The 14613-nt window shown below is 35.9% G+C and overlaps 1 protein-coding gene across 9 annotated transcripts in view; it reads right to left on the bottom strand.

Moving 5' to 3' along the window:
• The window catches only part of INPP4B (inositol polyphosphate-4-phosphatase type II B), a 609854-nt gene that overhangs the window by 122044 nt on the left and 473197 nt on the right, over nucleotides 1–14613 (bottom strand). For all 9 annotated transcript variants that reach the window (XM_074338474.1, XM_074338478.1, XM_019730779.2 and 6 more), the window contains 2 exons: nucleotides 8867–8997; nucleotides 8363–8467 (listed from right to left, as the gene is read on the bottom strand). In XM_074338474.1, coding sequence (XP_074194575.1) covers nucleotides 8363–8467; nucleotides 8867–8997 — 236 coding nt within the window. The remainder of the gene's footprint in view (nucleotides 1–8362; nucleotides 8468–8866; nucleotides 8998–14613) is intronic.

Here is a 14613-nt window from a genome sequence, read left to right as displayed (position 1 = left end):
GAAAAGAACCAACATATTAATGCATTTTGGTTCAAGGGCAGAAAAGTACTAGTGCATTTAAAAAAAAAAATCTACATAGAACAGTTTCCTGCCTATGTATACTAAATCTTACACAATTTTAATGCATGCTTTTGCAATTTCCTTAGGTGGCATAAAAAAGAATACACAAAATGTCTCTTGATCTATTTTCCAGCAAGATACTTTGTTTTTTAACAAAAAATCCATACATTTAAATTGAAATTCAATCCTTTGAGCTTGAAAGTCATCAAGTTTCCTACAAATTAAGTTTACGCCTTCAAAACAAGCTATCATTTTTACATTCTAATAAAAAGTATCCCTACAAGAGGGAAGGCAGAGTGAATGCCCTCTTATTCAACTACATTTTATTTGAGAAACCTAATTTTGCAGTAGATCCTTTTCAAATTGATTTTGGTATTGACACATTGGCTGTTTTTAAGATCTGATTTATAGGGAAAATAAATTATTTTATTAGCTTCAGGTAAACACCATAACTTCACCATAGTGCTTCAATCTAAATGTGCCTGTACTATTTTTCTCAATACAGAAAGTCTACAAGTGAAAGACCTCAGTAGCATTCAGAGGACTCAAGGTCACAAAAAAAGCAGAATACAACCCAAACCACCCATCAATGAGGCAGATACTGAACAATCACCCAATATATTGCTGGAATAGTAATCTCTTGCACTTTTAAAAAGTCACTAATAAACTTGCAGTCAGCTTTTCTTAAAATAGCAAAATGTTGGACTTGTACAAAATTTAAAGATTTTTTTTGTGCAGGAGATTTTAACCTAGGGCTAAGAAAAAGGTTTCAGGGTATCCATGAAGCTATACAAATTGTATGAGTGCATCTGTCCTACTTCACGGAAAGGGGTCACAGCTTTCTCAACTGCTCATGAGATCGCCCAAAGGTCAACAACGCTAACTTCTAGCCCATCTTCATTTATCTGACGAGAAACTTGAAGACCTTGAGAAATTACCTACTTTGTTTAAAGTCCAAAGACCTTACACCCAAGGTCTTCATGAATTCTACTGGAAGGATGGATAGCAATGGCGTAGGTGACTTACATGGATCTTTAGTCCATGGCCACCTAGAAATTGCGTGGCATTGGGCAAATCACTTAACCTCTCTATACCTTAGTTTCCTCAGCTATAAAATGAAGTTGAAAGTATTTAAAAGTGATAAGCATTCAGAAAGTATTATCTATGATTATTTTTCTATAAGAAGCAATCCCATCAACTAAGCAAAGAAAGGCAGTATTTTAACTTTCGAGAAGCAAAAGTAAACTTTTCAGTCTGAATAGGAAAGTGATCCTGAGGAATTGATTGGTTCAGAAAATTGGTTTAAATTTTCTGAACCAATCAATTCCTATGTTAATTTAAACTAAATGCAAAAAGGGAAATCATCATGACACTGCAGGGAAATAAGCTGCATTTCTGCTAAAACCTGGGTGACCAGTAATACCAACAATAGACCAAAGGGACTAAAAACTATACATATGTCCCACTAAGACCAAACTAAATGCATTCCTAACTCAATTAAAAAAAAAAAGTCTTAGATTCGCTGAATCCAAAATGTTTGTGGTCTCTCCAACCCTACCCAGCAAAAGAAGAAGAAGGAAGGAAGGGGAAATCTGAGTGGAAAGAGAAAGCATTCTTAATTGGAGGTTCAAATATCACACTTTTGCAAAACTGTCTGACCATGGATATGTGGCTCAGGCCCTTCCCAGGGTGTTTTAAGAGGCCCACGCACATGAAGGGCGCTGAACGTAAACTTTGTTAGATTCATGGTGAATCTATCTAGTTTCAACATTTTCGAGGCACAGAAACTTTCTCTTTCTTTTTTCACCTCACTGCTCTTGGGAATTCTAGTCATCTATGAAGGAAACAAGAAACTCTGAAGTGGCAGGTAAAGAAAGAGTAGCACGTTGCTCAAATACTCTCCACTTCTCATAATAAAGAGCTGATTATTTATTTTTAAATCTAAATGTAGGAGTTTGTGATCCTTGAATCTATCTATGTAAAAAACTTCCAAAGTTATGAACAAGCTCTTACATATCCAAAGTTGGGACTTTTACTTATTTCCATTCTCCTTTCTATTTACGAACTCATCCCTTTTAGGGTTTTGACACTACATTTTTACTGAAGCCTATAAAATACCCATCTCTGGCTAGTTCTGACCTCTTCCACACTAAATAATCCAATTCCTAACTGAATGTCAACACGCTGTTAAACTTAACTTGTTCTCTTTTAAACTGCTCTTCCATCACATTCCTTAAAAATCTTCCAGACAAAAATTCTCAAGATCGTTTTCAATTCCTCTCTTTCCCTCAACATTTTATCTGATCAGTTCTAACAACTCTGCTACTAAAATTTCATTCTCTCTTATCACCGTGAACTATCTTTACGCTAATACTGACCTTCCTCGTTGCCTGTCAGGATGATTTCTGCCTCCATTTTAGCCTCCCTGCATCTACAGCGTAGTAGATTGCTTCTCCTACGTGGGTGGCCACGCAGTCACACTGCACAAAACACAGCTTCAATATTTATATTTCTCCTCAAATAGTTCAAACGTGAATAAAGAACACTCAACTATCTCAATGTCATGCAGGTGGTAGGTGCTCAATAAATGTTAATAAACAAATATTTTGAGTCTGAATTCAGTGTTTCTTATTTGTCTTTAGATTATGTAGGAAATTACTATTCTTCATTGAAGAATAAGTTTAGATACACTATCCAGAAAAAAAAAAAAAAATGGAATCTAGAATATACATATCTCCAGGGGATGAAGACAACTATATACTCATCTATGAATCCTATTCAATAAAAGAATAGAGAACTTTTGATTATATACATGAAAAGAATGAAAGTAGACCCTTCTCTTACAGCATGCACAAAAGTCAATTCAAAATGCATTAAAGACTTAAACAAAAGACCTAAAACTGCAAAACACTCAGGAAAAAACATAGGGAAAATGTTTTCATAATATTGGTCTTAATAGTGATTTCATAGGTATTACACTAAAAGCACAAGCAACAAAAATAAAAATAAACAAGTGTGACTACATCACACTAAAAAGTTTCTGCATAGCTAAGGAAAGTCAACATACAGAATAGGAGAAAACATTTGCAAACCATATGTCTAATGAGGGGTTAATCTCCAAAATATGGCATGAACTCCTATAACTCAATAGAATACTCCATGGAGTTTTAATATTTTGCAATTGTTATTTTATAATTATTAGTTATCAATATTACTATATTAGAACAGCTATCTCTTTGGCCCTTTCAGCTTTGAATTTCACTTGCAATTAACACCTACAAAAATAGTAGATGGATCTATGCACCATGGGATATCCTGTTTCTTAGTTTAGTTAATGAAGAATTGTATGCATGTATTTAAAGTACCTTGTCCATTCTTGGCTGGAGCAGTTTTACTCCTTTAAATTTAGTTAGAATTAACTGCAATTGATTGTTTTCCTCTAGGAGAGAGGAGATATACAAATTTTTTTTTTTCAATAAAAAATTTAAAATTCTAAGATAATAGTCTGATCAGTAATGTTTGTCTCATTTAAAGAATTCTTCCCGTTTTACCCTGCTCTTTAAATTAGGTATATTTGTGATATGAATAGCCCTTAACTGTACATATTAAAAGCTTTCAGATTTTTGGTAGTAAGGAACAATTGTAAAAATCTAGATGGGCATTTTATTTTATAGAAAATTCAGCAAGAAAAGCTAAAATAAATTTTTTTCTTTCTTAAAAAATATAATATGTGTGTCTTCTTTCTTTGATGTTTTATACATCAGAAAGTGTCCTTGGTTTTGTGAAAATGGCATAGTATACAATATAAAAGGGAAGTGGAATTCAAGTTGAGTCTCATCAAGCTAAAGATACTAGATTGGTTTGAAATTTAATAACAGGGCTGCCTCATAGCCTTTTAAAAGCCATTTAATAATAGAAATGAGATAATAAGTCTATTTTTTTCCCAGAAGATCTCTTTAAAATTCCTACAACTATAAAAATAGTGTTAATAAAAACAATGTAGGCATGCTGATCTCATTTCAAGGATCAATTTCAGCCTAATCCCTGACTTCAAAATGGGCCACACTACGTCTTTGACATGAATCACAAGACCACAGGGATTTTTAAGGGAAATCTGCTTCAAAATAGTCCACGCAATTTGGCATCATCATTAAACATCTCTAAAGATAATTATGCTTGATTGATGATGTGATACATCCAGACTCTTGAGATGCAGAAATCAGGGAGCTCTGAATAGTTCCTCTTGTTTGCTCCTTCCTTCAGTGCAGGGATTAGGAGACTAAGAGGCAGAGAGGTCAGCTGATTCATCCAGAGTCACACAGAAAATTCTGGCTGATGGACCTGATTTTCCAACTACAGTTTTACGATATCATATAATAGGTTCTTTCTTTCACTTTTTTTCTTTCCTTCCTTCCTCCCCCTCTCTCCCTCTGTCTCTCTTTTTTCCCTATGTGCTATAATATGCTATTATGTATCTATAATAGATAAAATAACTTAAACAGAATATTATAATATCACAAAAATCCTTATTTTATAGTACACACAACTGCTTTTCCAAGAAAATAAAATTGACTGAGATGCATTGAAGCGGGAAATTTTACTCTTCATTTCAGGGTTTGTTTTTGTTATTGTCACGGCTGTATAAGATGTGTATTGTGGTGGACAATCTATTTGTTGCATTTACTTTAAGTAATGAATAAGGATGAAGAATTAACTTAATGGGTCTGGGGGCACCCGTAGTTAAATGGAGGTAATTTCATTTGTCAGTATGAGACATGACAACATTAGTTCTGCTCAGTTACTTGTTTCAAGAGCTAGACATTAGCCTTGTATTTGGTAAATCTGCCTGCCATTGTTTGCAAAGCTGCCTCTCCAAATATAGCAGGCATATTAATCAAACGTGAATAGATGCAATTTTACTAATAGTACGGATTAAAATAAATGTAGACTATATCCAAATAACTCACCAGTGAAATACCAAGACTTGGCCAATCTTACTTGCATCATTACCTTGCAAAATGTTTGTAATTCAGCTAAACATTTAAATCAGTAACCATGGATCTTTAATAAATGTAACTGCAATTCAAAATCTGCTAAATATATGTTATATAAGCAAGTAGAAAATTTGATTGACAACCATCTACAACTTTTAACTCTTTTATTTTGCAAATAAGTAAACAAACGCTCTGAGAGGTTACCTTGGTCAAAGTCAAAGAAATTGGTGGTAAGCCCTAAAAATTCAGTCAAGCTTCCAATGTCTATTATAACATTTAGTTGGTGATCTAGTCTATAAATACCTATGTTATCTGAATCCTGAATTCAGGTAATAACTTTCAAACTTATTGTAAAAACATAAATATTTTTAAAATACATAAATCGCTATTTAGTGTTGTGAATATGATCTGTATACATGATCTACATGAGTAGCCTTGGGGGAAAAATCAGTGTGCAATAGAATTCAGTACCTTCACATTAATTCTTGGCTGTTAAGATATCTAGTCCTTTCCCACATTTCCTCCTTAGGTCTTCAAAGAGAGGAACCCGTCTTTCTGAAAACTACTATGTCAAAAATCCTCTAGTTTATAAGTTGTACCTTAGTTCTATAACATCAAAATCTTGTTTGTCTCTCTTCTCCTTGATATTTGTTATCACAAATTAAAAAAAAAAAAATCCTTCATATATCCTATTATAGGTTGAACTGTGTCTCCCTGAGAAAGACATCTGAGAATCTGACCTTATTTGGACATAGGCTCTTTACAGATGTAATCAAGTTGAAATCAGACCATTCAGATGGGTCCTAATCCAATATGACTGGTGTCTTTTGGACACAGACAGACACACACACAGGGAAGATGATGTAAAGACACACAGGGGAAGATCCTGTGAAGATGAAGGATCAGTGTGATGCTCCAACCAAAGCAAACCAAAGATTGCCAGCAGACACTCAGAAGCTGGGAAGAAGCAAGGAAGGATTTCCCTATAGGGTCCAGAGGGTGCTTGGCTCTGCCAACACTTTGATTCACACTTCTGGCTTCGAGACTGTAAGACAGTAAGCTTCTGTTGTTTAAGCCACCCAGTTTGTGATGCTTTGTTATGGCAGCCCTGGAAATTGATCAATATCCCAAACCAAACCAATTAGGAGAAATTTTGTTTGCTTTCTAAATTTCTTTCTTTTAGTTGACAGTTTCTTCCTTTCAAATTGGAGAAACGGAAACTAAATGCATTGTTTTCATCCCAGCTCACTCTAGTCTATTTTTCAGATAGTACCTTGGAAAAAAACAAATGAAAAAAAACAAAACAAAACAACACAAAAAACCCAGCAAATTGTAAATGGTTCTGTCATTTCAAGAAATTAATATGAACTAAAAGGCCACTTAGATAATAATTCATCTTTGTTTGGTAGAAATATTTTAAGGATCACCACCAAATATTTGAATGCATATTTAAACATAAATTCTTATCAATTTAGCCCCAACAAACTACCTGTGATTTTATTATACTGCTATTTATCCATGGCTGTAACCCCAGGTCATCCTTTTCTCCTGTTTCCTCATTCTGTCAGTCATTAAGTACTCGCATATGGTGATTTTTCCATAATGCCTTTCTAAATCATCTTTCCTCTAAATCTGGCCCCTTCCTTAGTTCAAGATTTCTTTGTTTCTTAATAGGCTGTTAACTGATCACTTTTATCAATTCTAACAGCCCTGATAAAACTGACATCCATTTTTTTTATAATGATGGCAAAGGCCATATGTATCACAGAAACTCTTACTGTTCAGTCTAGATATTTTACATACTCTAATCCACTTAATCAGGAAAAGAAGAACACTGCTTAGAAAAATTAAATAACAGGCTTAAAGTCAGATAAAAAGTAGTAAAGCTGCAATTCTGTTCCATTCTACTTCAAAATATATAAAGTTTTTACTGTATCATAAAAGTTTCTTCATATTGGACATTAGAGAAAAATTATGTTGGTTGTCAGATAGCTTTTAAGTATTTTAGCTTCTTTATTTCTTGTTGATACTCTGGTATCAACAAGTAATAAAGATTTGATGATTTCGAAAACCATTACATGTTTTGTTCAAACCACTAACAGACACTCAGCATACAAAGAGTTCCTAAATGTCTTGGGCCAATCTATGTAATTTTTATCTTAGTTCTTTCATTTGACATAATTTTTGATTAAAAGAATCTAAGCTAAAATTTCAGATAACTGATAAAAGTTCCCAAAGATAAAATTACATGTCAGAATGATTACAACTCTACTGAAACTTGCATGCCAGCTGATTGTGCAGGCACAATCAGTATGAACAAGCTTGAAAAACTGTTTGACTTTTCTATTTATAAAACTTCAGGCTAAAGCAGAACAGAGATTTCGTTTTAAATGTTAAAACCTATATATTGTGACAATGGCTACACAATAGGGTGTTAGAACGCATGTTTGGATGTATCTGTGTATGTTGGCAGAAGTTGGTGATCTAAAGCAACTTGGCTCCCTAGGAAGATGGGTCCTAGGAAGGATGACCAGATCATTTATCATTCAACCAGGGAGAATTCTGGGAGGGAAGGAGGTAGAGGGCATTATTAAACAATGCTGGGACAACCGGCATAATATGGCACTCTGCTGGTAAATACGGGCACTTAGTTACCCTAAATACGCATACAAATTGATGTTGCAGAAAAAGTAAGATGAGAAGAATATTGCAAAATGTATATTATTAAAGAATTGCAAGGAATTATGTAAAAAGGCAATAAATGGAACACTGTATTGTTCATTTGGGACCCTATTCAGGTATATGAAAACCTATACATTTTTCCTGGATTCCTATAACTGAGTACATCAAAATACTCTTATCACCTTCTATTTGATAAACCTTGTCACAGGGAAGGGGATGATTTTGTTGATAGTCACCACTAAGTCAGAGGAACAGTACGAATTCGGGCTTTGGTTTCTCAAGATAGGTACACAGTGAACAAGTCTTGTTTTCCTCTTCTTCTAATTCAAACAACATAACTGCTAGCTATTAGCTATCACTGATGGTATGTAAGGTAGCTAATACTCAATTTTGCGTATCCACCTGTAACTCAATTCAGGGGCCGTGTTTACAAAGTATTGCCCAGAAACGCAGCAACAAAACTATAATAGTCCCTTTTGTAGTATTTAGTTATTATCTGCTTCAACTGTTTCATCTTTACCTTTATATAACTGCAAAAATTGTAAATTCTGCCTATAGCCAAGATTTTTAAAGAAGTACACGTAAACATAATCTGCCCATTAAAAAAAAAGAATACTACATATTACCTTTCAATTGAGGGGTATGAACATGCATTCTCTGCAGATGTAAATTTATGGGCACAAATTCTAATGTTTTCTCTCCTTTGCTGCTACTGGATTTGAAAGAGGACCCTAGGTGGAAAAAATGGAATATTATTAGTAAATAAATAAGTGTGTGTGTGTTTGTGTGTGTGAACACATGTATGATGAAAAGTATCTTTGACATAAAAAAATGTTACAAAAATTTCAGAAAGAAAAATATAACTATGGGTTGATTTTCTTCTCAGAAATTTAATTTTTGAAAAAATTCCCAGTTATGCTTATAATAATACCACGAGATCAAATAGTCCCATTTTTCCTTTGTTATTTTTCATGCCAAGGTGATAGAGTTAGAAATGAAATGTGTGTGTGTGTTGTTGTTTTTTTTTAAATCATGGCTTTTCGGTGTTAATAACAATGTTTACTATTGTTTTCACATAACGTACATGAAGTGCAGTTCAGTTTGAATACGTAAAGTTATTGTTTTCCCACCTGTTTCCTTGCTAAGTTCTGTCAGAATGTCTTGGTACATATTCACCATTTGATCACAGTGAGTAAGGACATTTTTCCGTAGATTGTCCCAGTGTGGAGAAAGTTCACCAAGTTCTTTTAGCTCCTGGTTTCTGTTAAGAACGGAAAAGAGGAGAAAGTATTTATTATTGTTAGTATTAGTATTAGTATTTTGATCTTAAATCCACAGACACAGAGTGCTTGATCAGGGATGCCAAAGTAATAAGAAATCGATTCACCATCCCTTTCAGAAAAGCTCTATGTGCATTTTAATGGGAAAAATCATTTTAACACAAAGAAAGATATGAATTTGCTAGGCCACACGAACATTAAACATTCTGTGTGTTAAAGAGAAAAAAATACAGGTTGAATTCATTAGTAAAAATTTCACAAAGATGGCAAAAACTTAGTATCCTTAGTGTACGTAAAGGACATTCAGTTAAAAAACAAACTTAAAGCTCAACAGAAAAATGGCTAAGTTCTAGGCTCTAACCATCCAAAATGAAGTAATGTGGGAAGAGTTATGTGACTATGTCCGAGGGTAACACAAAATATTCGAGTAATCTAGTTTATGTACAATAAAACTATATATAATTTTTAAGTCCATAAATGGTGTGATCAGGTATGATTTTATTGGCCTCAGTTTCTCCCAAGAAGATAATTTAAGGAAATACTGCATATGTTTTGTCTCTTCATTATCAAAGGAAGAGATAATCATGCCATTTAGGTTTTAATTATTAACTTTTATCTAATTCTCTACCCTTTAGCCAAGTTAATTTAAATCATCAGTATTCCTATTTAAATTATAATGATAAATGGTTTAATATGCTGCTTGGTTAGATCTCTTATTCATTTCTGTAACCTTTTACCAACAACATTTTCATGAGGCTAATTTAACCAGCAATAATGAACCTTCTTTTCTATTTTGGCTGTGAAACATGCTAAATACCAAGCTAATAAATTCAGAAGATGTAGAATATTTAACATTCTGTTAGATGCAAGAGTAATGGATGGTGGGCAAAAATGTGACTTGGTTTCAAATGTTTGTAGTTGCCTTGGTCTTGTTTCAATGGGAAGGCAGTGTTGTATTGCTGTATCTTTCATGTGAGATCTTTACAATTTTTGTGAATATTAGTCTCACTCTCAACTTTCCCACAGATGAACTTTCATCACACACCATTCATGGGAGAAGTAATTAATAAATAGGCAATGAGAGTAAAGAAAATTCATGGATCAAAATGGGAGTAGGAGGGGAGGTTGAAAAAATGGGGAGTCAAGTTCCTCATATACGCTCAAATGGCAGGGAACTTAAATTCAGGACAACACAACAACAAGCAAAACACACAGGTAATTCCAACAACTTGAGATATTTAAGTCTAGAAGGACCTGGGCAAGTAGGTCAAATCTAAGATGGATAGCAGGTGTGGTATATCAACAATGTAAGGTTTTAGGCTGGACTTCTAATATACACTTATAATAGAACTATTAGTTAAATATTCCTGCTTAATACTAATAGATGCACTGATAGATGTGTAATGCAAATAGGTTTACAATTTGTATTGTCTTTGATCCTTATCAGAAATAATACTTAAAAGATAGAGATGGTGAGGAAGTAAAAGATGGTGAGAGTAAAACCCCTGACTGGTGTGGGATCCTGGGGTGGTGTACATCTCCTGCCTAAGAGAAGCCTGGCAATGTGTGGTCAGAAAAGTTTCATGTACAGTGGGGAGTGACTGGGATGAGTCCATAAACTATTGTTGAAAATTTACTACACTCCTCCAGTATGTCAAAATTTATATACAGGGATACGTAGATGAAACCTGGTGTTCACTGCTTGTTTTTTCTAAGGGATGGCATTGAAAAGACCCACATTCTGAAAGAGACTAATAACCAATATAAGGTGTTTATGCATTAAAAACATTAAAATATAGGAGAACTACATAATAAAGGTGTAATAAACCAAAATAATGAAAAAGTTGTAAAACAAAGTGGGGCAGAGTAAGAAAGTATAAGTTTAAAAAAAAAATGAAAGACTTTCGTTACATTAATACATTAAAGTAGATGAAGAGAAGATAATTGGATGCACCAAAATTAGTAAACTTTTCCACTGGGATGCTTAGGGCTCTGTTTATACTATATTTTAATTTGTTACTCAGTGAACAAAAAGTTTGCAGATTAAGAGTCTTGCTTTGTATGTCAATAAGTTCTCTAGAATGCAGGGCCTGAAATCCTGCAATCCCAGGTAAGCATGAGGGAGCTAAAAAGAGAAATGCTGCAGGAAAAAACAGAAGCAGACAGAGGTGGTATGCTACTGATCTGGGCAGAATGTCACAAGAAAACATGGCTGGTTACCAAGTCATGTGGAACAACTCTAGTGACGTCAAATGGAATCTTTGCACCTTGGAACAGTTTGTTACATGGAAGAGGAGATGCCCGTTCCTTATCATCATCTATATTTTACTGGTAAAGATTCATCTGATGGGACATTAACTCCTTCATACTTATACAACTTCCGGTTGTATAATCTGTCTCCTTTGGGAAGCCACGGGGGGAGCAATATCCCAGTGGAGCCAGAACTTTCCTAGGTCTAGTCTGATAAGACACAGGTGCCAAAGCCATTCTGGATCTTTCCATGGTAGATGCTATTGGGGCATGCTAATACCTGGTCTGCATCTTGAGGGAGGATGATATAGCTGATGGCGTTAAAAGATAATGTGACAATGATGGCAATATCTTCCCCAAGAGGGAAGTTCAAGTGTAATCTTTCAAAGTGGTGACCAGTTGCAATTCCCCAAAGACTTAAAGACAGTTAGTGAACAAACCTACAATATGTAATACTCCATCTGATCCTTGGGTCCTAAATTGATATTCATCACCAATCTCTACGACTCAATCTAGATTTTCTTCATATTCCACTGGCACTTCAGCCAGTCTGGGTTGCTGCCTTGTGAGGTCACCCAGGCCTTAATCCAAAGGGATTAGGCCCTTAGTTTCCTTGCTCCTATCTGCGTATGGTCACCTTTGAGTTCCAGGCATACTTCTTTTTGTTCAGATTGTGAAACAGCAGCCCTGTTTTCTCATGGTGATGTGTGTGGTAGCTCCTACTATCTTTGTTGGTTCACTGTAGTGAGGAATGCATGGTAACCAGATCACAGATGAAATCAATCACAGCTTCTAGTTAAATGGGATTGTTACTGGGTCCCCTGACAGAACTGCCAATACCCATACTCCAAGAACCAGGATTCTAACTGGCAAAGTCTAAGGTTGTAGGAAAAGGAAGCACAAATCCATAAGCACGGCATTATGAGTGTAACAAAGGCCCACCCTTATTCCCAGAGCTGTGTGTTCGCGCTGTGGTGAGCACAACGTCCTCTATCAAGTGTTGGATTAGCATATAAACTTCACCCTTGAAGATGGTGCCCCAATCCTAAGGTTTCCCCTTAGCCTGGGCTCTCATGATGAATATTCCACTGTCAGGTCTTCTATCAGGTCTGTGGCTACCAGGTGGGTGGGGCATCAGTGACCACAAGCTCAATGGCGCACCTCCTTTGACGTATCAAGTGCCCTTTGATTGCAGCAATGTCATGTGGGATGCCATATCACTGGATCAAGCATTCTGTAGGCCTTCAGATGTGGGTGCCACAGTGGCACTGGGAGCAGAAAAGGCAAACACACATTCGGACTGTTTCACCTACTCAGGATGAATCACTGCCCTCTCCAAGGTCACAGGGACCCAACTTAATAGATTAGCCACCAACTAGCTATCGCTCCCCCAAGGAATGGTACCTTATTAGTGTCCCCTGTCAGTCTATTTCTGGCAGTCTATTTCTGGCATTTAGACAGTGCCAGTAGCTATATCAGCTTGGAGAGGAAGGCTGTGTTCTCTGGCCCACGCATAGTCCCCAAGTTTGCCGCCAAGGCCTTTCTCTTTGTGGGTGTATTGTACAAACTCTGGGGTATTCAAGAAAGAAGACCGGCCAATATCCCCAGGCAGGTGATAATGTCCATCTGGTCCAGAAAGCCTCCTCGAGTATTTGCTTTCTGATGGGCATGGCTCTGAGATATAAAAGTGCTTTGTGCTCACTTCTGTAAGCTCATCCACATAGCCCTTGGCCAGACCCCTTGTATCCAATCTTCTAGTCTTATTTCTTCCAGGCCCTGAAGCCATTCACTGTGTCAATACTCCATGTACCTCTGTGCCTCAGGTCATTTGTCCCTCTAAATGAGTAACAATTATACTGTTTTGCAGATCTGCCCACTGGGTGGATTTCCTTTACTATTGACCTTCAGTTCCCCCGAACACTTCAGGCTGACCTATCTTTATACCAGTTTGAGTTCTTCCGTCTTTCCACAAGTTAGTCATATGAAAATTCCAATGTGGTTATAGGTGTGAGATGAGAGAGAAGCACCACGCAATAGAAGTATTGCACAAAGTCCATGACTGAGACTCTGGGATCTCTCTCTCTCTCTCTCTCTCTCTCTCTCTCTCTCTCTCTCTCTCTCACACACACACACACACACACACGTCCCTTCCTGATCTTCTGGAGCCCAATTCCAAATGCAGCACTCCAATCTAATAGTACATTACTCCTACACTATACAATGTGATCAAGTCAATACCCAGTTCATAATGGGCAGCTCCAGTGCCAGAGAGTCACTTTGTGTCCCGTCATCAGGGGTCCAGTTTTTATTAGGATCCAGTACCTTACTAGGGTCTATCATTATTACTTTTTTAAATAAAAAGTAGTTTCCTGATGGTGGCAGGAGCCACCAGTACATTTCAGAACCCAAAAGCTCTGTACTGAAACATTCCTATTTGGATTTTTCAAAGATTCCACATGGCATTATTTCTCATCATGGATATTTTCAGCCTTACTGGATCTCTTTGGTCATGTACCCAAGGGCCTGCGACACAGTCAGGATATTTTGAAGTGTCCCTCTTGCTTGTACTGCATTTGACACACTCACTCTGCTTCTCCACTAATGGCTTAGCATATATCTACCTACCTCTATCCATCTACTTATTTCTCTATCAATCATCCATCTATCAGATGGCTAGTGGCTGGTTAAGTACTAGAGAAAAAGTCTTAATGATATGTGCATCATAAATATACTTTAAAAACAATACTTATACACATAGATGAAAAAGGTCTTTTTGTGTATGTGTTATTTTACTGATTTCCCCTATTATTTGTCATTGTACCAATGTATGTTAGAGGTAGACCAACCATATGTGCCATTTTACACCTTATTCCACTGTAATTATTAACACCTCCTCCATTCTCAAAATATCCTATTAGCTTATCCACATTACAAGATACCAGAATTAATATATCCTTTTTGATATAGATAAGGAAAATGACAACTATGAACTCACAGACTATTACAGTTGGAAGGAAGTTCAGAGAATAATTTGAAACCTCCTCTTTCACAGGTGGAAGAATGTAAATGAAACTGTTAGTCTCAGAGTCACTAGAATACCATATAGCTTTCTGACTATAATCGCCATGTCCACTCTTTCCTCACCCCATATAATTCTCCACTCTAAAAACAAAGAAACACAAAACAAAATAACAAACAACAGAGTGCCTTGTTTGTTGAAGGTACTTAATGAACATACTCGTATGTTGAGTGGGTGGGGTTTAGCACCATAACCTATTGACTTTTAGAATTAACATTTGTGAACTTTCATGTACTGTTAACATCAAACCTGAACAAAGGATAAATTA

Source organism: Rhinolophus sinicus, linkage group LG07 (assembly GCF_036562045.2).
Source record: "Rhinolophus sinicus isolate RSC01 linkage group LG07, ASM3656204v1, whole genome shotgun sequence".
Lineage (NCBI taxonomy): Eukaryota > Metazoa > Chordata > Mammalia > Chiroptera > Rhinolophidae > Rhinolophus > Rhinolophus sinicus.
Note: the sequence above shows the minus strand (reverse complement) of the source record. Positions and strands in the feature narration are given on the sequence as shown.